Source organism: Crassostrea angulata, chromosome 3 (genome assembly GCF_025612915.1).
Source record: "Crassostrea angulata isolate pt1a10 chromosome 3, ASM2561291v2, whole genome shotgun sequence".
NCBI classification, from domain to species: domain Eukaryota; kingdom Metazoa; phylum Mollusca; class Bivalvia; order Ostreida; family Ostreidae; genus Magallana; species Magallana angulata.
The window spans coordinates 6,647,423-6,674,943 of NC_069113.1; the positions used below are offsets into that span (position 1 = coordinate 6,647,423).

Here is a 27,521-nt window from a genome sequence, read left to right on the forward strand (position 1 = left end):
ATTATATTTCTTAGTCTTCCCTCTATTTCCATATTTTTTTCAGCTTTTATTTTTTTTCATATCAGATGTTTCCTCTCTGTTGATATCTGGAATTTATGCAAATAGTTATTTGAAATAATTCTAACATTTTTCCTGAAACGATTTTACTTTTAGAATTTAGAATTATGTTCCGAATGGTTTTCCGAATGTCCTCAGTTCTGATTGCAATTCAAAAGGGTTTCATCACTGTGATGATCACATGTTCTCCTGGCTCTCCTGTCATCATAGTTATGCATATTGTTATAAGGCCTAAACGCCAAAACAACACATGTCTTTAAGTATATTGAAAACTGTACTGTAAAAGATGACAGACCCAAAATCAAACTTTGGATACATCTGAGCACCTGTCCCGTTACCAACCATGCAAACATCTCCAAACTTAGTTTAGACAAAAGTTTATCAGTTTATATCTGCCCTGTGACATTGAATAATCAGTGATACAGAATTTTTGAAACATTTTCAAGTCAGCCTATGGAATGTTTACAACTGAAAACATGCCTCTCTCCAAAAGTTCACTTTTTGATAGTGGAAGCTGGAAGAAGCAGAAAGAAGATGGAGGAAGGAGTGTCTAGCTGTTTAACCTCAGAGGGCTTCATTCATTGGGAACAAGCACGCTGTTACCTCTCAGGTATCCTCATAAACATGTATATATTACATGGAAGTACAGTAAGATTCTTTGATTTATGTATACATATACACTCTTCCAATTTGGTTCTGATCGAATTATTTTATCTGCTAAATGTTCCAATTTTTTATCCCACCATTACTACATAAGCTGTATCAAAGAATTTTCATATAAACTGTAATTCTGTATATAGACTGTATATTTGTTTTGGTAGCTCAGTGGTAGAGCTTGACCAGACTAGAGTTGCAGGGGTCCCGGGTTCCATTCCCAGTCCAGCCATATATTTTCAATGTATTTAAAATCTCTCATTCTTCTTTTCCTACTACACAAACCAACTAGCCGTAAAAGTTGTAAACTTCCATCTAAAATTACACCTCCATGCAGAAATTTTAATCTTTTTTATGATAGAAATATTCAAAGTAAATGAATAAAACTTAATTATTTTTGTTTTGTTACACAAAAATACAAAATGTGCACACACCATGAAATTGTATATAGTGGTTATTAAAAAAAAAAACCCAATAAATTTGTCCCCTTAGTGCTAGAGTTAATTCACCCTAAATTTTATGCATCATTTTTCGTACTATATAATACTTATATGCAAACTTCAGAAACATTTTTGGAAAATGTGTGGGGTTTTATTTATCAATATTTTGTATAATCAAAGATAAATGATATTCTAAAACCTTTCATGCTTTATTGTTGATGATTGCCACAGTTCTAGTACCCGTACGAACATACCTGACTCTACATTGGGGCAAATGTTTAACGGGGCAAAATCACCTGATATCCTTTTAAATGTTGTTTGTTTTGTACGTATTTTAAACAGATTTTGCTGGTACATTATCTTCTCAATAAAAATGTTTCTTTTAATGATTAACATAACAACAGAAAATTGTATGTGATATGATATTTTTGAATAACTGAAAAAAAATTATATTGGTTATTCATAATACAGGTACATGTTTTCTTTAAGTGGGTGAATGCAGATTTATTTTTCATATTTCTTTTACTTCATACTTTTTTAATTGTGACAAGCATATGAAATGCTCACCATGTGTGCTCACTGCCATATTTAAAATGATATGCATTGTTTTAATTTATTTTTTTATTAGATACCGGTATATATCAAATTTTTGCCTGATAATGATTTTAAATTCCTAGAAATGACAATAACTGATGGCTATGACTACTTTCTGTCCTGTGTGGAGTCTCTGTCTCCAGTATTCTTTGAAGTCGAGGAGCACCTGTTGTCAAAGCAACAGAAAGAAATTTGGATGAAGCACAAGATTTACCTTGAATGGATACCAGAGCCTCATCTTTCTGTAAGTGCATGTAGTTGTAAGTGAATTAAGATCCTTTTGTTCGAGTTGTGGCCATTTTTGGGAATAATTGTACAGATATCAATGGTGACTATTATCCTCATGTAACATCGATTCCCCATTAGTGAATTATAAGACTGTATGAGTGCAAACAATTAATTTTGTGAAGTTGGCATTATCAAGAATTTATGTCATGTGTTTTAAGAATATGCAAAGAAGATTATATTAGAAGATTATATTAGTGGTACATGAACCAGGTATTTACTTTTAAATTTGATAAATGCATTAGAATGCCATTCTTTTATGTGAAAAATATTGCTATTGAGATTTTTTCATGACTGCACATGATTTACAGGCAGTAGAAGATTCTCTGAACTTTCTGAACTCACCTAATCCGTCCCACCATATCCTAGCTCTACAGCTGATGTCGTCCATTCTAGAGAGAACACTGGGTGATGTATGTATCATTGTTATATTCAGTAGTTTATTCTCACTATATAACTCTATATAGACGAATAGTCAATAATTGTAATATTAGCTCGTCCGAAAAATATTGACCGGTCAATATTTTTTTAATATTGACCGGCGAGGAATAATATCTAGAGAATATTCCCTCTATTTCAATTAATCGCCTCCGATTTGTTGATTGGTAAACGATGATGTAAATAACTCTTCGCGACTCCAAAACAAGGTGACGTTATAATAAGCAATCAGTCAAGGCAAGTAAACCACGAACGCGCAATGCGACAGTTTGCTATCATAATGGGTATATGGTATTGTGAAGTGAAATCAGGTAAAACATCTTAAGCTTAGTTCCTACGGACGATGGAATATCACCAGTGACCTTTTGATGCCGACGATATTTTGGAAATGAACTTTGCGCAAAATTGAATTCTATGTTGAGCCGAGAAAAATACGGCGATCTGTTTTCAAATCCTTTCTTGACTTTTGGTTTGTTTCTTTATATAACAAAACAAATGTTGACTGCGTTTTCGGGCAACAATGATTATATTAGCCCCCTTGGGACGAATGTATTGCCCTCCGCTTTACGTCGGGCAATATTTCGTCCCTCGGGGGCTAATATAATCAATGTTGCCCTCAACCCCAGTCAATTTTTGTATAGTAATGCTGATTAAAGTACTACATATAATAAGATTATTCAATTGTCTTCACACTTATATGTTAAATTTTTGCTACTTTAATGTTTTTCCTATCAATATTTAGTTGACAACTTGAGTTGAATCCCAAAATAAACTGTGTGGCAAAATTTGGCAGAACTCGCACACTCTTGGATATGACAATTCGGAAAAATTATAGTTATTTATTCCAGATAGAGTTATCTCTTTTATTAGAGAGGGGTATACCCTAAATCATGTTAAAATTTTATGTCTTGTTTTATTTATATGATGACGTGTAAACTTGTGGGACACTTAAGAGGGCTCAATGATCGTGGCTATTTTGAAAATGTATTGATCTTCAGAATCTTTAGAAGAAGAGCAGAGTTCTATATCAAAATTTTAGGAAAATGCTCAAATTTATAAAGAAAAAATTATGGACTTTTTCATTACTATATAGTTGTTTACAGCTAAACAAACCCTATCTTAAAATTTGAGGTAGATCTGATGGTTAATTTGTTAACCACCCAGTCTCCTTAACCCTCTCTCCATGAATATTCCCGAGTACCCAAACTGTCACTATGAGCAGTATCCGGCATTGCTCTGCAATTAATTTTTTTTTAAACAATCCCTGAATATAACCTGAAACATTCTAAAAATTAATAACAGAAGGAATTATTTTATTGAAATAATAAGCCCAATGAATACGATGTTTCTCGCACAGTATCATAAATGTGCTGATTAAATTAACTTCTTCACACACACCCTCAATGATTTGCGAAGGAATAAAAAAAAATTAACAGTAACTGTTTAGTTTTAAACAAAATTTATATCTAGGCCAATTAAGTTATAATACGTAAACAAAAATTATACAATTCAAATGGTATTTTACTTATTATATTGAAATGAAATGATCTTAAGAATAAAATTTTAGGCCCAAGTTAAAAACACCCGTAAATGACCTTATCAGAACAAGGAATGCCTTTTAATTTATGTCCTTACTTTTTTCAAATATTTTAAATCTTTAATTAATATATTAATAAATATTTTGTTAATTTATTACATTTTTTTATAAATATATAGCATATATTTTATAGTGATAAATCATGGCTATTATGTATAGGCAAAAATTCGCAGCTTGAGCGATACAAGGTATGATATGTTATTAATTAATCTCTGTTAATCAAACGTAATAATAAGACCTTAATATGGAGCTGTGATGATCTGTCTTGTCAATGGCCAAGTTCTAATGGACTCTGGTTTGTGGGTGTGAGTGTGCATGGTGACGCATACAAGATGCCAGCCGTCTGAACTTTTTTGTGTATCATATACATGTATAATGATCCGTACACGTCATCCAATCTATTTTTATATAGCATCAAAGACTAAACTCATATGCAATATTATATCTTAATGAGTGTTAAAATCAATAAAGTTTCTAATTCTAGAAATGGAAAGAAAATGATTGGGGGGATTGTCGCCAGTATAAAGTGTAAGGGTATTGACTGAGTATTTATTTCCTTTATCCGATCATGCAAGGTTCATATGTGCGATAATCAAAACAGACTGAAAATAGGATGGAATGTTTTAAAAATCTTCTGCTCAAGAACAAAGTAGCCTGCATATCCAAACTTTTACATATAGCGGGGGTATGTCTTTTTGGTAGAATTGAATTTGTTCAAATTTCCGGTATCACTCCAAGGGGCCAGGAATGGGCCTAAATGGGGGTTTAAAGACTGTCAGAAATATTAATAGAAAACAACTTGAAATTTATTCTTCTGAAGAACATGAATTTGTGAAGTATAATGTAGTAGTAGGCTAGTAGACATAATTTTTACTTTAGTCATACTGTTATCCTTGTTGGTAAAAGAGACATTCAAAATATTAAGAGGATCGGGGTGAAAGGTTGAATTTTAGGAATGTATAGAATAGAATAGAATCTATAAAAATGGGATGTATTAATTCTAATCTTACCATACTTAGCATTGGCTTTTTGATTTAACTAACACATGCTGAAAGCGTGTACTGTTACATGTTAATCCAATAGATGTGCTCCATAAACTGTTGCTGATGTACTGGTACATGCCTCCAATCACTGCGGACTAAAACAAAATCATTTCCACTACTTTGAATGTAACAAGAAGTGGGACTCAAAGTTGTAAATCAGAATAAAGTCAGATAGACCTCATGATTGAGTGTGTAAATCAAATCTCAACAGTGGACACTCGGTCAGCATTTGTGGACTCAAAGCAAACCCAGAGCAAACTTAAGGCTAACATGGAGTGGACCTAAAACAATCTAAATTTTTGTTAAGAGCAGACCCCAAGCAAAGATGACAGAGTGTTTGCTTTGTGGGTGGGGTCTGGACTGGTGTTACGAACTCTGTCCTGTCAGTGTTGTGTCTTAAACCATTGTATCCAATAATTCTTAATAAATTCAGCTTATAATCAGCTAGCATAATGACTGATAATCTTTACAAACTTAAATTGGCGTAAGAAATATTTGTTAAGAAAATGATTATGTAATGGGAAATTTATCTGATTTAACTAAGCATGGATTGAAAAAACTTTGTGAGAAAACGATCACAAAAATGGTTGATGTGTACTTTTCCTGTAGAGTTACAGATCTGCAGGTAAGGTGATTGTTAGATACATGAACCTAATTACTGGGCGTATCCAACAACTTTGTATTTCATGCTAAGTTTCTTAAAGGAATCACTGGTTTCCTTCTTATTTGGTTTTGTACATGTATAGGTTTTTGAAAATGAAAGTTCCTCTCAATGCCCTTCCCTTCTGAAAGACATTCTTAACTCAGAGGAGATAAACCAAGTGTTTGGAAAACATGTGGTAAGTGTAAGTTTTTGAATAATACTGATTCATTATGAAAGAAAATCTTCACAACTACAGTGTTAAAAAAAATCTACTAGGAAGAAGATAAGACTGTGAATTAGTCTTTCTAAATTCTTCTGAAGTAGAGAACATAACTGTATTTATAACTGAAAGCAATCTTACCAACTTGCAATGGCCGCTGTAGCATATATACTTAAAAGATGAGTTAATTTGTTTTATTAGAACAATTTTAAAAAGACCTTGGACTTTCAGTTGGACAAAGCTATCTATTTCTTGCGTCAAATCAAGTAAAAAATGACGCAGTTTCAAGCGAAATATGCACTGATTGGATAGTCTTAGCTAAAAAAAACCAGACAAATCTTATTGATTTCAAAGAGCCATGGCTGAGTGGCCAGCAGTGAAATAGACAGGCCTACGCCACATTGCAGTTTGATACAACTACCCAAAGTCCAAGCTCTTGTTAAAATGGTTCTACTATAAGGTCCATGTACTTAATTCATATCAACCTGTTAAAACAAAATTGAAAAATGATTCCATGAAATAAAGAAGTACCTCATTATTGTTTTGCCAGGAATAATAATTTTTCCATCACTCTTTTAAATAGGTACAGATTTTGCGAGCGTTGATGGGCCCACCGACATCGCTGAACCTGAGAAATGTAGTGTGGCATGGATTTCCTAACATTGGGGAAATACCAAGGAGGTTAGACAGGGCATTCTATCTTACTATTATTGCGAAGTCTTAATACAATGCCAATATAATACATTACAATTCCTTGGGTCCAATTTTCTGGATTTTGTTGGTTCGTGGGGACATACCGGTAATTTCGAGGATCTCTTCGTTTTCAGTTTTATTAAGAAAGTACAAATTCAGTGTCTTTATTCATTGATGATGTAAATTCGTGAGGAAGGGGTACCCACAGAATCCACGAAAATTGATCACAATTATTTCTAATGATTCCACAGTAATCCATAATAATTTACAAATATGAGGGTCATAGAAAAGATATTGTCATCTGAATGTAGTTCCATCTGCAGCACATCATTTTATCCAAATAAGAAATTCAAGATCAACATTATAAAATTATTTTACATATTAGATATTTTATCCATTGATGATATCCTATTTGAAATCTCTGGTAGTTTGTTAATGAAAATACCTTAAAATCAAACATTTTGAAACGTGTCCCTCATAATATGAAAATAGAAATTATTAATTCCTTGTATTCTGACAATCTTATGGGAATCCTGTGTACTGTAGATTCCTTTTTAAACGCGAGGAATTAATATCTGCATAAAATTGTGAAAAGGACGTCTTGCAAATTTTAGAATTTTGCCTTTATATTTTGGACACATGTATTCTACATAAAACTATGATAAAAATTTGGCATTCGCAATTTTATTTTCTCGCGATGTGATGGAATTTGCTGATTGGTGGAATTAAGTACTTGCATAAAATAAGGAATCTACAGTAATCTGAATGTATGATGTGAATCCCTATAGTGAGTAATTGGCAATTAATAGAATGGGAGTCTCTTAATTGTATTATGACAATATAAGGGAATCTCATTAAATCTTGGAATATATTGGTAATCCTTAGCAATTGACATTATTGGAAATCCTTTGTAATCTGATAAAGAGAATTACCGTAATTCTCTTTTATCTGAGAAGGAATAACCTACAAATTAAAAATGAAATGTGTAGCATGTTAATATGATTAGATTATTTAGCATGCTAATGATAATATCCAAAGGTGTTTTTTGAAAATTCCTAGTATTAATCTTCAAATATACTAAAAGTAAAAATTGATGCCAATTGCAATTTGAATGATAGTACTCATTTGTAAACCATACAGTGTCATTAAGTACATGATTTGAAAATTTAAAATGTGCATGTGTTCGTTAACTGTCAACTCTCCATTTTAGATATGGATGTTTTCTTTACCTTACCCTTCCAAGCTTGGGTAAAATCTTAGATGAGAAGGGGAAGGGTATACAGACCCATAGACAGCTGATGAAGCTCAGACTCAACGTGGATAATACATGTGATATTCCTGGTAAGCATGGTAAATAATACAACCTGTCTATATTTCTGTATATTTCCTAATTATTTTTCACAAGTGCAGAATTCTGCCATTCCACAATTTATTATATAAAACAGAAAATTGCGAGGAAAACAAAGTTTGTTTAGTTAAGAAATCAACCCAGTGTCAACCCAAGTTATACGAATATAACCTGGGTTGAGGCAGTTTGGGCTTTATAATTCGCAAAGCGGATTAAAAAAAAGCGTAAATTGCTCCAAACCAGGTTATACGAGTATAACTTGGGTAGATATTGAGTTCATTTCTTAATTAAACAAACTTTGTCTCTTTTATTAAGACTTAATCCCACAAATTCCACTGGTGAAGGAGTTGATTGAGGTCACTCAACCATTCCACAGCCGGCAGGCATTGTTACAGTGCTCGCTCGAGTTGATGGCGGAGAGGCGGTATACATATGCAGTCGCCTTGTTACTTCCTCAGCTAGAACACATTTTACGATTGATGTTTGCCTCAGTCAACAACTGCTCAGAGCGAGTTCTTACAGCCGAGGTCAGACATTGAATAGGAAATATACATGTACATTAATTTATTGTACTCTTGGTGTTGTATGAAATCCCGGCCTCTAAGAAATATTCTTTTTTCTTTATTGATAGTCTTGTGAAAATTCAGTGGTTTTCATTCCTTAATTTCAGTCAGATACATTGTACACAACACTGGATGAGGTAAGAGGTCTCCTTACTTACTGATTCATGTCAGATATAAAAGTAAACTTCTTAAAAAGGAAATGTACAGTTGTATATGTTTAACCCATAGGAAAATCTATCATTTGAGTTTTCTCATCAAAGTTTGAATAATTTTATAAAAATGTGTAGTTTACTAGAAAAAAATCATCTAGTATTATATAAAGACTCTTTTCTCCTGATATCTGTAATGCATGCTTCAATTTATATTGAATTTCGTTACAATTCAGATTTTTGAAAAGTACTTGCCAAATGGAGATGTAAACAAAATTTCAGAGGCACTTGGAGAAAGCCTTATGGTGGGTGTATTTTATCCTCAAAAATTAAATTCTAAAATTTAATAATTGCATAATTTATTTTCAATGAGTGTGAATTTTAACCAGAATGTTATTTTACAAATGTTTTGTAATGAATTGTTTAAAGTTAAATTTTAATTACTTTCGAGGAGTGTACCTTAACAGTTCAATTATCTGAGATTAATTTCAACATGCAATACTTGTGTTTCTGATTCAGTAATTATCACTTAACAATAAAATGCCTTTTTGGTGATTCATGCGGGATATGAAGGTACTATGTGATGACATTGCAGAATGTAAATTTTAGTTCGCATTTATCATAAAAGAGGGCATTTTATTGTTATTATTATTGAATAAATCATAAGTAGTAGGTAAAATTAAGTAAATTTTTGTTAATGTACATCAGTACGTTAGATAAAAGAAATAGCCAAGTCTTCATATATGGGAAATTGAGTCTGGCATCATTATGATATTTTCGTGCAGTCTGAGATTTTTTTTCTTAGGTTGCTGAAGGTTTCAACTAATCAATAAACTGATTAAAAGCCAATCATGTAGATTTCAGTCCTGTCAGTTTATATTGCGCTGTGAATTACAATATTGGTTTGATTATGAAATATAGGATAAAATACACAGTGAATGTAAAAATATGGCTATAAAGGCTTTGTTATCTCACCCAAGATTTGTGGTAATTTTGAAGGATTTGTTGTTTGACCTCATGATCTACCCTGAGGGACCTAGGGTTCGAGACAAGGTCAGCCATGGAGAGGCTAACTTACAGGATATCCCAGAATCCTTGGCCCTTGCTGTTCTTGTTGCTGTGGTAATGGTCATGTGGAAATGTTCAAAATTTACAACTTCCAATGAGGTAGGCTCATATTATTTTGTCGTTTATGTAAAAATCTAAACATGGATAAGAGGCTGGGGTTTTTTTTCAAGCTGGTGAAAATTTTATAATTAAAGCTGTCCATTCAGTTGCCAGTTTTTATTTTGCCTTTCGAGGCCATTCTTATTCTAATGTGCATGACTTTGTACCTGTTTATATAATCATGCAGTTGTTATTGCAAGGTTATAATAACAGTCTAAAATTGTTTTTGATACAAAATCAGCATTAATTGTCAGAAATATTCCAGTATTAAAGACTGTGCTTTTAAAATATTTATTGGGTATAATGCTTGAATGGCTCTTTCAACATTATTGTTTCATCATGATGGCATTGTTAACAATGCATGAAGCTAAAAAACAAAGTTTTGACAAAATGATGGGCAGTTTACCAAGACTTTGTTGACATGTATGAAAGGAACCATATTAACGACCCTGATTTAACTACTTGACCAATGATAAGACGAAGATAAACCCCCCTCCCAGCCTTAACACTTGCCTCACTATTGTATTCTGCTCAGGAATTTCAATGAAAGAAATGAGTAATTTACAGATATAGAAAAGAGAAAGAATGAATCTGTCTATCAAAGTTAAGATATTGTGAAAACATTTGGAAAGAGTTCAGGGAAGAGGGTAGTAACAGTTAATAGAGTTATTTTCTCTTGCTTCTTTGCTTCTTCATATTTGAGTTATCTTCTTTTGCTTGTTTATATTTTGTAGTTAATCAATGAATAAAATGTAATTAAGAAGTTGTATGATCAAAAGAGTTATGCAAGTATTTTTATCATTAGCTCACCGAGACGAAGTCAGGGGGAGCTTATGCTATACCTTCGGCGTCGGCGTCCGGACCTGGTTAAAGTTTTTGTTGCAGGTCCTGTATCTAAGCTATTACTTGTCCTATCTTCACCAAACTTGCATGGATGATGCATCTGGACCTACTTATGGACTTGAAAGATTTGTATGCTGAATCTGAGTCCCAAATTTCAGATGCTGGGGGAGGTTAAGGTTGTTGGACAAGGTTAAAGTTTTTGTTGCAGGTGCCCTTTGATAGCAATATCTAAGTTACTGCAGGTCGGTACTTCACCAAACTTGCATGGATGGTGTGTCTTATGATACTGATGCACCAGACAGGCTTAAGTGCTGAATCTGAGCAATAGGTTTCGGATGCTTGATTAAGGTTAAGGTTTTTAGAGCTGGTTAAAGTTTTTGTTGCAGATGCCCTCTGATGATTATATCTTACATGTAGTTATCGCGTCGGGCAATATTTCGTCCCTCAGGGGCTAATATAATCAATGTTGCCCTCAACCCCAGTCAATATTTGTATAATGTAATATTAGGAAAAGTTATATGATACGATATGATATTATATCAATTTTTTTGATATTTTATGTTATAATATTGTATCATGATATCATTATGTATAGTATTGTATATTATGATACAATATTTTATAATATTATATTGTATTATTAATTTATTATTTGATCACATGATACTATTACATTAAATATTGCAAAATATAATATTTTGTTTTCCCTTGGACTGAAATGTCACATTTTCAATGGTTTAAACATAGCACGTGATTGCCTCATATATCTCTATATTTGTTCTGTGAGAAATAATATTAGGCAATATGGCTGTCATTGGTCGACGCTTCGCTTACTCATTTCGACATTTCATAGTATTTTATACATAAACTGCATGCCGTAAGTTCTTAAAGTATTTGGAGTAGTTGCCCTTTGAAATTCTTTAAAATTAGAGTAGTTGCCCTTAGAATATTGACGTCACATTGTTTTGTCTGGAGTAGAACAAAATGGCAGCGTCGAAATTTGCTCAAATCTCTGCAAAGGAAAGGGAGAAAACATTTAAAATTGAATAGCAACAAAACATTGTAAGTAAACATGGGTGAAACAAAGATTTTTAATGAGTATTTGAAAGGTGAGATTGAAAATTTTGAAGAGTTTAAATGAGTTAAATTGGACGAGATGTAAGGCATCTTGTACATGGCTTTGCCTAGATCATCGCTATTTGTGAATAAATATGTCGCTTGAAAGTCCTCGAGAAAACAAAACACTTATTAGGTTAGTTACTGACTCACTACGGAAATATATTGGGTTGATCAATCTCATAGTAGGCTCGGCTTCGCCTCGCCATCTATGAGATTGATCAACCCAATATATTTCCGTAGTGAGTCAGTAACTAACCTAATAAGTAATAGTATCCTATGATACAATATTGTATATTCTAAAATATTGTATCATACATTATTGTATAATATGATATAAGTGTCTGTAATATAGAATAATATCACATGAAATTGTATAATATGATACTGTAATATTATATAATATCATATCATACGATATTGTATAATATGATATTGGTTTATAATATGATATATTATCATATCACATGAAATTGTATTGTATGATATTGTAAAATATATTATTGTATCATATGATACCATATGTATAATATAATATTGTATTATATAATATTTTACTTTATCACATAATATTGTATCATTTGATATGATACAATGTTGTATCAAATTATATTGTATTATAGGATACAATCTCATATTATGTATCAAAAATGATACAGTATCATACAATATCATACTATATTATACAATATAATATCATATGTTTTAATGTTATGATGTATTATGTAATATGATATTGTAATATAATACTATAATATTTTTTTATATATTATGATATTGTATTATGTGATCAAATACAATAACGTATAACACAATACAATGTTATATCATACGTTACAATATCATATCTCATCATTGTTTATTGTGGTTTTTTATTGTATTATATGATATATGTCGTAAATATGATAGGATGCAATATTTAATTTTATATTATTGTATTGATTAACATATGAACATATGATTATTATACAATTTTTTAACAGATGATATAGGATATTGTGTCAAAACAGAATCCATGAATATCCAAGATCATAAAGTATGATTTTCATTTAACATGATAAAGGTGGTCTCATAAGGGTGATGTCTCGTCTCGGTGAGCTTTGTAATCTGTGATTACCTATGTTTTTGAAACAAAAAAAGCTTTAAATTTTTCTGAATACACAAATAGACTTGTTAATAATAAAGTTAGTATTATTGGCTAACCAAAATCGCTGATAAGAAGTACAGGTAAAATGATTTTGGTATAAATGTCAGATGGTGATGTGATGTCAATGAAGGTTGGATGTTTAAAATCTAGAACAGAATTGAGTAGTAGTAGCCCTCTTTAGTTCTTAAATCTGGATTTTTTTAAAATGCCCACAGGGAGAGTTTCTGTCTGCCCCTGGGGATGAGGGATGGGAGGTTGTTTTAAATAAAACATGTATACTAGCCACCTTGTTTTAGTTTATCTATGAAAACATATACACATAAAACCTATCTTGAAAGTAAGAAAATAGCATGGAATAATTTTCTATCATAGTCTTGCACCTTTTGAATGTCAGGTCATGCACTTTATTATGATCTTTAAGTGTTTTCCCTAAAATTATATAGGTTTTATATTTCTTTTTGAAAGATTTCAGGCAGGGAGATGGTTGTCATTACATTATCATAATTTTTCTACTTCAGAATAAAACTAATTACACTGTAGTTTTCTAATTAAACACAAGGAATAAATATCTGCATAAAATCACGACAAGCACATCTTACAGATTTTATAATCTCGCTTACGGTATATTTTTCAGACTGATTTAAACAATGATAATAATTCGATGTTAATTTTTTATAGTCGCACAATTTGATGTCGCGATTAATAAGGAACCTACAGTAAATATATATATATGAGACTCAGATGATCATGACCGCAAAGGCCTATTGGCCTTTTGTTTTACTTTAATCTGTACCTTTATTATAAGCCTGTTTAAAATACCAAATAAGACATTTTGTTGTTTATATTTACTTCTCTCTCTCTCTCTCTCTCTCTCTCTCTCTCTCTCTCTCCTCAGTTGTCCTTGTAAATTGAGTAAAGGTATGTAAATTAATACATATGTATGTCATTCATGATATTCAGTAAGTTACTTAGGAGGAATATCCAATTCCTCCATATATGGATAAAAAAAAAAAAAACAACTGCTGTGGAATCATTAGATTTCGTGGTGGCTCAGTTTTTATGGAAATCGTGGGTACCTCTCATCCACGAATTTACATCCTCAATGAATTAATAAATTAGGGTTATAAAGTCTATTTTCTCTTGTCGGTTTAAGATAATAAACGAAAGTACTTCTTCACAAACCTGTAAACTTTAAGTAATCCTGAAAATTTGCCCCCAGGAATTTTAATGATTCCACAGTATTTAGAAATCTGAAGTCAGCTAGTGCTCTATGACTCTACATGGATTTATCCACTTTGCTTGACATGCTATTCAAAATTTAAATGTTCAAGATTAATATGAAAAATTAAATTGTTCAAAGGTCAAATATTTAATAGCAGCAAATCAAAATAACAAACTTTGATTTAATAATGTTTTAGACAGTTTGTTGTACGCTTGAATGTACACTTTTTTACAAAACAGTCTGAAGGAAATTGGTGGAATTCAAACATAATCCAGTTAATATATCCTATGTCAACAAACTTAAATCATTGTCTCTGTTTGTGACAACAATATTGTGCATCTTATTTAGAACATCGTTCTTTTCAATGCTTCTGAGTGATTGGACGTCTAGTTCAACTGTTTTTCTCTTGTTTGAGTATTTAACTGCAATGTTGATTAAATGTCCTCTCTTGAACCATAATTCGGTTCAAATTATGCATTTTTTCATGGGAGATAAAGCAGCATCATTAAGTTTGGTACCCTGGCAGTGGCCTTCCTGACTTTTGCAAATAAGAAAGTAATTTTCAAAAAAAAATTTATTTCAGAATGAGTTTATAAAAGATCTAGCCATATTCGAGTCCCGGTACTGCTCTGCATTCCACCCTATGTCAATTATCAAGCAAAAGGTACCGATATACTCAAGTGATCAAACTGTTAATAACTACATTTCAAATTACTTATTCATTTCGCAATTAAATCAAACTTCGATATTTGATCATGCATAGCAAATGAAAATGCAATTAGATGGATAAAGAATGAATGTGATTCATAATTTTATATGGAATTCAATCTGCATTGCAAACATCATAATCATGGTAAAGTAAGGAAAACTGTTGGGTTTTAATTTCTTAAGTCTTTGTTATTTTAGATAATACAAATAGTGGATATTGTTGCCAAGTTACCTGATGCCATGCAGTATGATGAAACTTTATCTTTAAAGTAAGTATATAGATTAAGTCAACATAAAAATGAAAATCATCAGAGCAAAGTTTGAAAATCAGTGCATGAGCTTGATATTACAATGTTTGTTGTAACCATGGTAACAGTTAAAGTCTCTATCTTGAAGACATCACTATTTAAAAAAATCAGAAATAGAATATGTCATAATGACAAAATAATCTAAGTTTGAAGCATAAATTTTTACGTTGACAATTTAAAGCTTCAAATATTGATGTCATGATAATTTATTCACAATCCCACACTTCAATATTGACTGCTAGGTTAACAAAATCAAATCGAGAGGTTTTGCATATTTTCAATAGGATTAACGCCCAGTATTGGCCCCTGTTTGGCAGATTATTCCCTGACAAGTATTCAGATTATTAGCAAGTTCTTGATAGTATGGGAGAGTAGTACTTCAGCCAAGCTTTGGTATTTCGAACATTGATATTTGGAATACCATTGATATCAGTTGAAGTCCCAAACACTCTGTAATTCTTTATGTATTTCAACCCAAATATCTCAAATTCTTTAATATCTTGAAGTTTTGCCTAATTCAGATGAGTTTGAGAAAATTAGGTTTTACTGTATCAATTCTGATGAATTATATAAACAAAAGTAAACTAAAACTGTGAAAGTGGAAATTATCATTGTGATTTACACTAATTCAATTAACAACAAGAGAAAATATACACATATGTCTAAGATACTTGTTTTGTTTCAAATCGCAAGAATATAAAATCACAAACGTGGAACTTTTAAACTAATTTTTTATAGTTATCAACTCTCAGAAAATAAAGTGAGATTTTTGAGATGGGTGCTTTTTAGCTCACCGAGACGAAGTCAGGGGGAGCTTATGTTATACCCTCGGCGTCGGCGTTGGCGTCGGCGTCTGGACCTGGTTAAAGTTTTTGTTGCAGGTCCTGTATCTAAGTTATTACTTGTCCTATCTTCACTAAACTTGAATGGATGATGCATCTTGACCTACTCATGGACTTGAAAGACTTCAATGCTGAATCAGGGCCATGAGTTTCAGATGCTGGAGGAGGTTAAGGTTTTTGGAGCAGGTTAAAGTTTTTGGTGCAGGTGCCCTTTGATAGCAATTTCTAAATTACTACTGCTCCTAACTTTACCAAACTTGTATGGATGGTGCTTCTTGTGATACTGATGCACCAGAGAGGCTTGAATGCTGAATCTGAGCCATAGGTTTTGGATACTGGAGGAGGTTAAGCTTTTTAGAGCTGGTTAAAGTTTTTGGAGCAGGTGCCCTATGATGAATATATCTTAGTTATTACTGGTCCTAACGTCACAAACTTGCATGGAAAGTGTGTCTGATACTGATGCACCTGACAGGCTTGAATGCTGAATCTGAGCCATAGGTTTCGGATGCTGGATGAGGTTAAAGTTTTTAGAGCTAGTTAAAGTTTTTGGAGCAGGTGCCCTTTGATGATTATAACTTAGTTATTACTGGTCCTAACTTCACCAAACTTATATGGATGGTGCGTCTTATAATACTGATGCACCTGACAGGCTTGAATGCTGAATCTGAACCAAAGGTCTCGGATACTGGATTAGGTTAAGTTTTTTTGGAACAGGTCACATGTTTAATAAATATTAGTTCTATTTCAAACTTGCATAGTTCATTGAACTATAATATAAATGAATTGCAGAGGTAGCTTCAGATGCAGAGCCTGATCTTCATTATCAAGGATGCAAAAAAATATATCTTCGTTATTACTGGTCCTAACTTTACTAAACTTGCATAAATGGTGCGTCTTATGATACTGATGCACCTGACAGACATGAATGCTGAATTTGACCCATAGGTTTCGGATGCTGGAGGGAAGTTAAGGTTATAAGAGCTGGTGTTTTTGGAGCAGGTGCTCTCTTATGATTATATCTTAGTTATTACTGGTCCTAACTTCACCAAACTTGCATGGATGATGCATCTTATGATACTGATGCACCTGGCAGGCTTGAATGCTGAATCTGAGGCTTAGGTTTCGAATGCTGGATGAGATTCGTTTTTTTGGAACAGGTCACAATTATTTTATAGATAATAGCTTGCATTGTTGATTTAACTATAATATTAATAAACTCCGTTATCAAGGATGCTAAAAAATTTCTCCTATCTCAAACCTGCTTGATAGATGTGTTCATTGTTAAATGAAATAATATGATTCTTATGATATAGTATTGATTGATATGATACACAATTGTTTTATATGAAACAATATTATATCATTTATTATATTATTAAAATTTATATGATACGATATGATATTGTATCAATTTTTTGTACATTATGATATGATATTGTATCATAATATTGTTATGTATAGTATTGTTTATTATGATACAATATTGTATCATATGATATTGTATAATATCACATAAATTATATTTTATCACATGCTATTTCATATGATATTACAACATATAATATTGTATCATATGATATGATATTGAATAATATATATATCATATCATATGATACAATATGGTGTAATATGATATTGGTTTATATAATATGTTATTATATCATATGAAAATGTATTATATGATATTGTATAATGTGATATTGTATCATATAATACAATATAGTATTATTTGATATTGTATGATATAATATAGTACTATATCACATGATATTGTATCAATTGATATGATACAATGTTGTATCTAATTTTATTGTATCATATCATACAATACAAAATCATACTATAATATCATACAATATAATATTTATGTTACGATATTGTGATGTATTATGTGATATGATATTGTATCATATATTATTATATTGTATCATATAATATCAATATCATAATATATTATGATATTGTATTATGTGATCAAATACAATAATGTATTACAAGATACAATGTCAAATCATGTTACAATATCATATTTCATCATTATTTATTACAGTATTCTATTGTAATATATGATATATATTGTAGGTATCATAGGATGCAATATCGTATTTTATATTATTGTATTGATGAACATTGTATCATATAATACCCTATAAAATAAACATATGATTATTATACAATTTTTTACATATGATATTTTATACGATATTATGTCAAAACAGTATCCATGTATATCCAAGATCATTAACTATGATTTTCAAATAATATGATAAAGTTGGTCTCATAAAGGTGATTCCTCATAAAGGTGATGCCTCGTCTCGGTGAGCTTTGTAATCTGTGATTACCTATGTTTGTGAATTCACGTGGATATTAATTCCTTCCTCCAGAGTTCTTAGTCCAACATTTGAGCTATGCCAGGAGGACAGAGAAATGTTCGAGGAGATACAGAGTGTTACTGAAGACTGGGTGCTGTTTATTTGTCAGGACTGGGATATTCAGCTGACTCCTGAGGAAATCAACAAATGGTAGAACTAACCATCCATACAAGAATTAACTAACTAAACACTGTAGAATCAATGTTTCTTTAAGAAGGTGTTTTATATTTACAAATATATGTAGACCATACATTCAATATGTGGTGCAGTCTTTTTCAGGTGTTTAGTGATGGGAAAGCAATGATCAAGCTTTGTTTGAAGGAGAAACTCTCTACTCTCTATAGATTCAGTGCCAACCAACAAATTTCCCAGGTATTATCATACGAGCATTCATATATGTAAAGTCTACATGTGCTATCAAGTATGATTAATGATGTTTGAAAAAACTTACTGTATTATAAGTGTAAACTTATAGTTATCACCTTTTTAGCTCACCGAGACGAAGTCAGGGGGAGCTTATGCTATACCCCCGGTGTCGGCGTCCAGACCTGGTTAAAGTTTTGTTGCAGGTCCTGTATCTAAGTTATTACTTGTCCTATCTTCACCAAACTTGCATAGATAATGCATCTGGACCTCCCAATGGACTTGAAAGACTTGGATGCTGAATCAGAATCCTGAATTTCAGATGCTGGAGAAGGTTAAGGTTTTTGGAGCAGGTTAAAGTTTTTGGTGCAGGTGCCCTTTGATAGCAATTTCTAAGTTACTACTGCTCCTAACTTCACCAAACTTGTATGGATGGTGCTTCTTGTGATACTGATGCACTAGAGAGGCTTGAATGCTGAATCTGAGCCATAGGTTTTGGATACTGGAGGAGGTTAAGCTTTTTAGAGCTGGTTAAAGTTTTTGGAGCAGGTGCCCTATGATGAATATATCTTAGTTATTACTGGTCCTAACGTCACAAACTTGCATGGAAAGTGTGTCTGATACTGATGCACCTGACAGGCTTAATGCTGAATCTGAGCCATAGGTTTTGGATGCTGGAGAAGGTTAAGGTTTCAAGAGATGGTTAAAGTTTTTGAAAGGTGCCCTCTGATGATGATATCTTAGTTATTATTGGTCCTAATTTTACCAAACTTGCATGGATTGTAGCTTCAGATGCAAAGCCTGATCTCCATTATCAAGGATGCTAAAAAGTATATCTTAGTTATTTTTGGCCCTATGCCAAACTTGCCTGGATGATGCATCTTATGATACTGATGCACCAGACAGGCTCGAATGCTGAATCTGAGCCATAGGTTTCGGATGCTGGATGAGGTTTAGTTTTATTGGAACAGGTCACATGTTTTATAGATAATAGCTTACATAGTTGATTTAACTATGATATAAATGATTCGTAGAGGAAGCTTCAGAGGTTGATCTCCATTATCAAGGATGCTAAAAAAATCTCCTCACCCAAACCTGCTTGAAAGATGTGTTTGTTGTTAAATGATATAACATGATTCCTATGATATAGTATTGTATTATATGATACACTAATTAATATGATACAATATAAAACCATATGTTATATTGTAAAAAGTTACATGATACGATATAATATTATATCAACTTTTTTTATATTCAATGATATAATATTGTTTCATGATATTGTTAGGTAATGTATATTATGATACAATGTTGTGCAATATAATATTGAATCATTAATATATCATTTTTTTCACATGATACTGTTACATATGATATTGCAATATATAAAAAATAGGGATATGATATTGTATATTATATAATATCATATCATACAATATTGTATAATATGATATTGGTTTATAACATATATATTTATATCACATGAAATTGTATAATATGATATTGTTATATATAATATTGTATCATATGATACAATATGTATAATATAATATTGTATTATTTAATATTTAACTATATCACATGATATTGTATCATGTGATCTAATATCATATTTCGATCAAATATGATACAATACAATATCATACTATATTATACAATATGATATCATGATGTACAATATTGTGATGTTTTGTGTGAGATGATATTGTATTATATAACACTATACAATGTCATATCATGTGTTACAATATCATATCTCATCATTATTTATTATCATATTTTATTGTTTTATTTGATATACATTGTAAGTATGATAGGATGCAATATTGTATTTTATATTATTGTATTAATAAACATTGTATCTTACAATACTGTATGAAATGAACATAATTATGATTATCATACATTTTTATAACAGATGATATACAATATTGTGTCAAAACATATCCATGAATATCCAAGAACAAAATTATGATTTTTATATAATATGATAAAGTTGGTCTCATAAAGGTGATGCCTTATAAAGGTGATGCCTCGTCTGGGTGAGCTTTGTAATCTGTGATTACCTATGTTTAATTAGCATGAGGTTGATACAGGTGAAATACAGCTTGTTGATCTGGTCTCTGTTATTGTTGTCAGGCATCTAACAGTCACATCAGTGGACGGACAGGTGCTTGTCTGTTGGAGATTGCTGGTCTGTTGACTCGAGTGTTGACAGAGCTAGAGCGCATGATTGTACAGGTGCTGAGTGCACTAAGGTCAAGACAGGAACAGCTGGAGAAGAGGCTACTCAGATCCAGACAGAGGGACAACCTTGTGCGGCTCATCAGAGGGTACAGTTATAACATATGTGTACAAGACTTATCAGGGGGTACAGTTATAACATATGTGTACAAGACTCATCAGAGGGTACAGTTATAACATATGTGTACAAGACTCATGAGGGGGTACAGTTATAACACATATGTACAAGACTCATTAGGGGGTACAGTTATAACATATGTTTCCAACAGGTTGTACAAATATTACGTACAGTACAGCTTTTACATTACACGTTACTCAGAGGTTACATCTATTACATATACATACCATGTTACTCAGGGGGTACAGCTATTTTATATATATATATATATATTTATATATATGTTGTTTTTGTAAAATCTTTATGTAAGTCTATTATGTAAGTCTTAGACTTACATAAAGGTTTTAAAATACCAACTCATGAGATATTTCCATTAGAGCCCCGCTCTGCAGGAGACCTTTAGAAATCAATCTATTAATTCATCTGTCTGTTCTGTTTATCCACCTGTCCACCCAGTATCATGTACCTGAAGTATAGGATCTCTTTCCTTGACCCAGTCTTAGTCTTTCCAATACATGTACTTTATCCAAGATTGCTCATATTTCAAGTGTGTTCAGTGAACTTGATTCAACTTTCTAGTTTAACGGTCTAATTCAAAGCAGATACCCGAGTAAAAATTCTTGTCTGGAGCATATTTTCTCTTTCTTTTACCCCAAATCAACCCAAAAAGTGCTCTTTCAGTTAGTTAAGGATGTGCAGTAACTTGAACCAAACATTCTTGCTCAAAATGTCAAAGAACTGCGAACGCTAACGCCCATTTTCCGCCTACAGTTTACATCCAAATATTTCGGAATTTCTTTCAAATATTCAAAAACTAAGTTTTCAACTAAAAAGTATTATCAAATCCTAATCAATTTATATAAAAGTAAAATTTTTAATCGAATTATTTATTTTTAAACAAAAGTTTTGCTAACGTGGGGTCTTAAAAAAATTTCATTGAAATCGGTCTCTATGAGTGAGGAAAATATTATTTAGCAGCCAATATTTGCATAAAAAGTTAATAATAACATATTTACGATATATATTAAAGTAAAATTTCATTTGAATTCATATCTGTTAATTATTTTTCGAAAATTTACAAATCAAAATTCTTTTTTTGGAATGTATTTCGGTCTGTAGACATTATATGTTCCCCCCCGTGAAACAACAAACCCTTTGGTAAAAATATGCTAAATAACAATAATTATAACCCCTCAAAAGGAATTTTTGTTTCACAGGGGGGGGGGGAAGATGTTTTAAAAAACATTTCCTTTTCCGTTATTTTCTGTTAAGAAATAAGCTATTTTAACCCAAAATACAAAGTTATCTCTCTTCGTTTGACCAAATAATTTATATATAATGAAAATATACATAAATGTTTACATTTTTATAAAAAAATAACTTTAATTAGACAACTTTCAAAAAATGACTTTCAGTTAGGCGGCTAGACTATGCTATCGTTCGCAGTCCTTCAAAACTGTTCTCTGTGTAAAATCTGTGTCCAGAGCATATTTGCTGTCCCATTGACCCAATATTGTCTATACCCAAAGAGCACTCCTTTGTAAATGGTTCACAGAGACCTTAGGCCTATGTCAAGGTCCAATGTTAGATTCGAATTTCGAAAATCTTTGTTTTGAGCATAGCATAGTCGCCACGTATACCACAACATATGGGGTGTATACTATGTTGTACACGGGGGGTATACTCTCGAAGCAGTGGAAAGGAGGTCAAGCGACCATTTTTGTATATTTTCTATATTTATGAACTTAGTTTAGTGGTCAGAATGTGCTTACGAAAGAAAGCATTTATTTTGTTATTTTGGATTAAATAGACGCATGTGATTCCATCGTGCATGTTCTAGATTTCTCAAACACCTCAACACAATTCGGACAGTCAGAGCAAACTTGACTGTGTGTCTGTGTGTGTTAAGTACTTTCAGTCACAATATAAGGTTAAGGTCAAAGCATAGCACTTTTAACAAACGTTCTGTTGATCCTTTGCTAGAAGTAAAGCCCTTTGATATGGTCATTGTCTCATTGATATCTGGTTTTGATTATTGTAATGTAGTTTAATTCAAATTTTCAGTTCAAACATATGACTATAACTGTCATTATTGTTGATTTTTTTCAAAGATTTCTGTAAAATGATGTTGTAAAATGATGTTTGATAGAACCCTCTATTGTACAGCTGTCCATTCTTTCACCACTGTGTACACTTCGTATTGCTGGTTTGTTCCTGGAAGCTGCTTACTCTAAACAAGCAGACAGGTCCCAAACTTCTCAGGTAAAGTAGGTCACAAAGTAATCAGAAGTAGAATACTCCTCTCAATGTTTCTAAGCAGTCATACTCATTATAGCTACCGTACTTGATCAGATATTTGGCCAATATTGTATCTAATAATTTATTGTATAAATTTCTATTTAAACAAAAATCAAATTTTTATGAAATTTCACATGTAGAATTGCTTTATTTTTATGAAAAAAATTAATTTGAAGTAAGTAGAATTAATTAATGGGTTACTCACACAGAACATGCACAAACAAATCAAAGTTTGGGTCTACATTGTAAAAGACTTGCACTAATGCTGTTTCAGTAGACTGATACATGTGCTTTTAATTAAGTTAATGATTCTAATTGCTTTTTGCCATTTTAAGTTATTATTTAATTAATTATCAACCTATCCAAATATGTTTTTATAATTATACATCAATACTTCTGTTATTTGATTGGTTAATTTCTGGCTATCTAATTGGCTGATATCCAACTTTAAATAGATTGAGAATTTCCAAATTGCTACAATTAGTTTTCCAATGAAAGTCTTGCTTTCTTACTTTGTTTTGGGGAAGTTCATCAATAAGTTGAAAGTTGAAATATTTTCCTTACTTGAAGGCTTAGATTTGATACTGCATCAGTTGATTGCATAGATAAATAGAGTATACTGTAGGTCATCTACGCTATACTGTAGGTCATCTACGCTAGCCAAGGGTTCATGATCCACTCGGCTCCTCTACTTTCTCTGTAGTGGAGCAGAGTGGATCGTAAACCCTTGGCTAGCGAAGATAACTGTAGGTAATTTGTTTGGTTTCTTTGTTGTTTTTTCAGGTTTCTGAAGCAGCTTCTACAGTTTGTCGAAAACCTAAGGACATTTACCAGTTCAGACAAAAATAAGTGGACAGAATGTGTGTCCTTGTACAGGGAGTTCATACCCAAGGTCAAGGTCACATTGAGTGATCTTAAGAACACACCAACCTCCAGAAAATGAAAAGGTAATAACAGTATGTGACAGGTTTTTGAATGGTCCTACCATCCCTATACAAATAAGAAAATAGTATCTTTTAATTAATTAAATCATGAATATTTTCTATGATACATTTTAGATTAAAATCTCTCTGTTAGAAATTAAAAAAATTCCATATTAATAGCAGGCTATTTTCTTTCCGTAATGATCAAAATCATTAGTTTATTTGATAATCCAGCTAAATTATTTTAATGTTTAGTTAGAAATATTAAGTTGATATAAATAAAACATATTACTGAATAAATGTATCTTGTTACGAGGCGAGATTTACTAAAATAGGAATACTATGTCAACACCGAGGCAACATTGAGAGTACATGTACTGTATGTAACTTGATCTGAAATTATTTTTACATTTTGTAGCAAGAGCATTACTCTCAGTAATATGGTTTAGTGTTCAGCAAGACTTAAAATTATGTATATGTCCAAATAAAAAATCAATGTGCACTACAAGTATTAATAACCATAAATCTGAAAATTTTCCTAAACTTTCCCAAATTCTGTGTTTGTATATGAGTTTACGTTTGTTTATACGCATTTGGGTTTTGAGGATTAATTTTTCATGTGCTAAAAGAGACAAAATCAATTTTTTGTCATCTTTCGTACACGCTTCTTGTTCTCTCATCACAAGTAATTCCGTGACACTGGATCTACCCATTGATTTTGGACTTAAGTAAAGACACGAATGATGATTAATGGCACATCTCTGTCGCACACTCCGAATGAAAAACCTACCTGTCGTAAATTTGTGTTAAGACGAAAGCCTGGTATCATGGTTAATGGATAGGAATGAATTTGTAAACAATTACTGCTTATTCGTCTTTAATATTCGTCTTCCAAAAGTTTTAGTTGTCTTTAAAACCTCAGGAGTAATCAGCTGGAGGTGCCAAAATTCCGACCCCGAGTTTTTTTGTGCAATAGTATCGAGCAATCCGAAGGTCTGAGTAAACGAGAGTGAAAAGACCAGTAGGCCATGCTGTACGTAAAAGGAGACGTAAGCATATGTGATAATTAACAGCTATATGGCAATTATCTTTCAAGATTAGTCACTAAGAAGCAAGGCGATGGAGAACGTCTCGTCTTCGGCTGGAGCTCTAGAGAGCCACGCTCCTCACAGTTTCGGCGCCTTTGACTACGGTTACATGGTGATCACGGCGCTCCTGACGCCTTCCGCTCTGTGTTTCAGCACTTTGGTCATCGGGGTCATCGGCAAATTCAAACGACTGCAGACGCCGACGAACTTCTTCATCGCTTCCCTCGCCTCGGCGGATATTTTGGTGGCGTTGATGATTCCATTGTTCACGACGTCGTTACTTCTTCCGGCTAATCTGACCCACGAGCTGATATGTTCCGGTTCCACTCGTCTGCTCATCCTGTCCTGTGGTGCTTCAATTTTGTCTTTGGCAGCTGTGGCTTTTGATCGCTTCATTGCTTTAACAAATTCTTTAGAATATGTTCAGATCATGACAAAAAAGAAGACATTCTCTTTAATTGCTGCTGCCTGGTTTTACTCTGGGCTGGTGGTTTCTATCCCGCTGACTTTCACAGAAGAGAATTCCGGGAAGAGTCTAAAAACGAAATGTAGGTTTGGGCAAATCCATCCGCGAGTTCACCTTCTCTTCGCGAGTATGTTGTTTTTCCCTGCATGTGTGCTCATATTTTTCTGTTATTATAAGATTTTCACCATTGCCAAACATCAAAGTCGAGCTATATATGATCAAGAACAATCTATGGCGAATGTCATCCACACCCGGTACGTAAACCGCGACTGTAAGTACGCCAAGACTCTCGCCGTCCTGATCCTGGTGTTCATCGTCTTCTGGTTCCCCTTCCAGTTCACTCTTCTTCTGATCGCTCTTTCAGACATTCATGTGAATGACGAAGTATTGAATTTCCTCCTCTTTCTGGCAACATTCAACAGCGTGATGAACCCTTGGCTCTATGCTTACAAGAACACCCACATTCGATCTGCCTTCCGAAAAATTTCTTCAACAGTATCGTCTGCGTTTAGGCAGACCACGCGCCATGATTCTTCGTCAACGCCAGAAAATCCCTCTGTGTCGTCCGACTACAAACTTAATCAGCCGGATAGTCGGATGGAGCCGGTGGATATCCTACAACAGCTCGATTTAAACTCGGACATGTTTGCGGAAGACTGTTGGGCCTACGAGCCGAAGAAAGTGTCCGTCCATTCCGTAGGCTCCACCATAACTCAGAACGGGCGCAAGATCGTGGTACCCAGTCTCGTCATTGAGGACATGGAGGGAACACCGGAACTCAAGATGCAGAAGACAGAATCAGTGTCAACTCAGGACCAGTCTGTTGACTTCATGATACATATGTGAACGAGAAGAAACGAGTCTTAGAAAGTAACGGGTCATCTTTACCTTTGGGAAACCAGCCTAATCATTGACATGGAATTCTAGCATGCGTTAGTCTTGAAAATGACAGAATAAATTTTAAATAGAGGGATCAACTCTAAAAAAAATATCCTTTTTAATAAACACAAAAGTTCCTATTCTGTTTTTGAACTCAGGACCTGTTGGTCATTAGACTGAAGCTATACCTACTGCACCACAACAACAGAGTTAACACACATCCACATATTGCGTTTAAATTGCCAGAGACGTGAGGGAGTGCAGCGTACAAATACGTGCAATTTTAAATCTACACCTGCCAAGAAATTAAAGGTTATAACCACTTGGCCACGAAGCTCATATAATGAGCGCAGTGCTATAACCTATCTGCCTGTGTAACATTCGATTTAGTACCTACTTGCCTGTGTAACATTCGATTTAGTACCTACCTGCCTGTGTAACATTCGATTTAGAGCAGAAAATTAAAAACGAGATTAAAGGTGCATGAACTTGATATAATCTCTCTCTCTTTAACTGATGATTACTTTGTTTAGAGAATTGATTATTATTTGTTTTTATATGTTATTTGTTTATAAGTGGTGAATATAAATCCCTGTAATCAAGGCATCGTGTTCTTTGTTAGATTTTTTTTTTTGAAAAAAAAAAGCAAAAATCTTATGAAAGAACATGTAAATTTTAAGTCACCGTGGT

At 32.7% G+C, this 27,521-nt stretch overlaps 2 protein-coding genes across 7 annotated transcripts; both read left to right on the top strand.

Annotated features, from left to right (window-relative positions):
* The first annotated feature begins 65 nt into the window (after nucleotides 1–65).
* LOC128177619 (endoplasmic reticulum membrane-associated RNA degradation protein-like) lies at nucleotides 66–26,453 on the top strand. 6 transcript variants are annotated; one of them, XM_052844409.1, is made up of 18 exons: nucleotides 66–667; nucleotides 1,829–1,989; nucleotides 2,342–2,443; nucleotides 5,855–5,953; nucleotides 6,555–6,652; nucleotides 7,875–8,005; nucleotides 8,328–8,539; nucleotides 8,683–8,712; nucleotides 8,961–9,029; nucleotides 9,724–9,891; nucleotides 14,803–14,883; nucleotides 15,126–15,196; nucleotides 18,462–18,599; nucleotides 18,719–18,821; nucleotides 20,955–21,148; nucleotides 23,344–23,439; nucleotides 24,259–24,422; nucleotides 26,317–26,453. In XM_052844409.1, exons 1-17 carry the CDS (start codon nucleotides 511–513, stop codon nucleotides 24,416–24,418), a joined length of 2,070 nt encoding a protein of 689 aa, XP_052700369.1. In that variant the 5' UTR covers nucleotides 66–510; the 3' UTR covers nucleotides 24,419–24,422; nucleotides 26,317–26,453. The 6 variants fall into 6 exon arrangements, with proteins under 6 accessions (XP_052700369.1, XP_052700370.1, XP_052700368.1 ...); XM_052844410.1 differs by lacking the exon at nucleotides 26,317–26,453 and adding an exon at nucleotides 26,130–26,265; XM_052844408.1 differs by lacking the exon at nucleotides 26,317–26,453 and adding an exon at nucleotides 25,495–25,630.
* On the top strand, nucleotides 25,518–27,437 carry LOC128177622 (alpha-2A adrenergic receptor-like). Its single transcript, XM_052844419.1, has one exon. It carries the CDS (start codon nucleotides 25,518–25,520, stop codon nucleotides 26,796–26,798), a length of 1,281 nt encoding a protein of 426 aa, XP_052700379.1. The 3' UTR covers nucleotides 26,799–27,437.
* The last annotated feature ends 84 nt before the right edge of the window (nucleotides 27,438–27,521 follow it).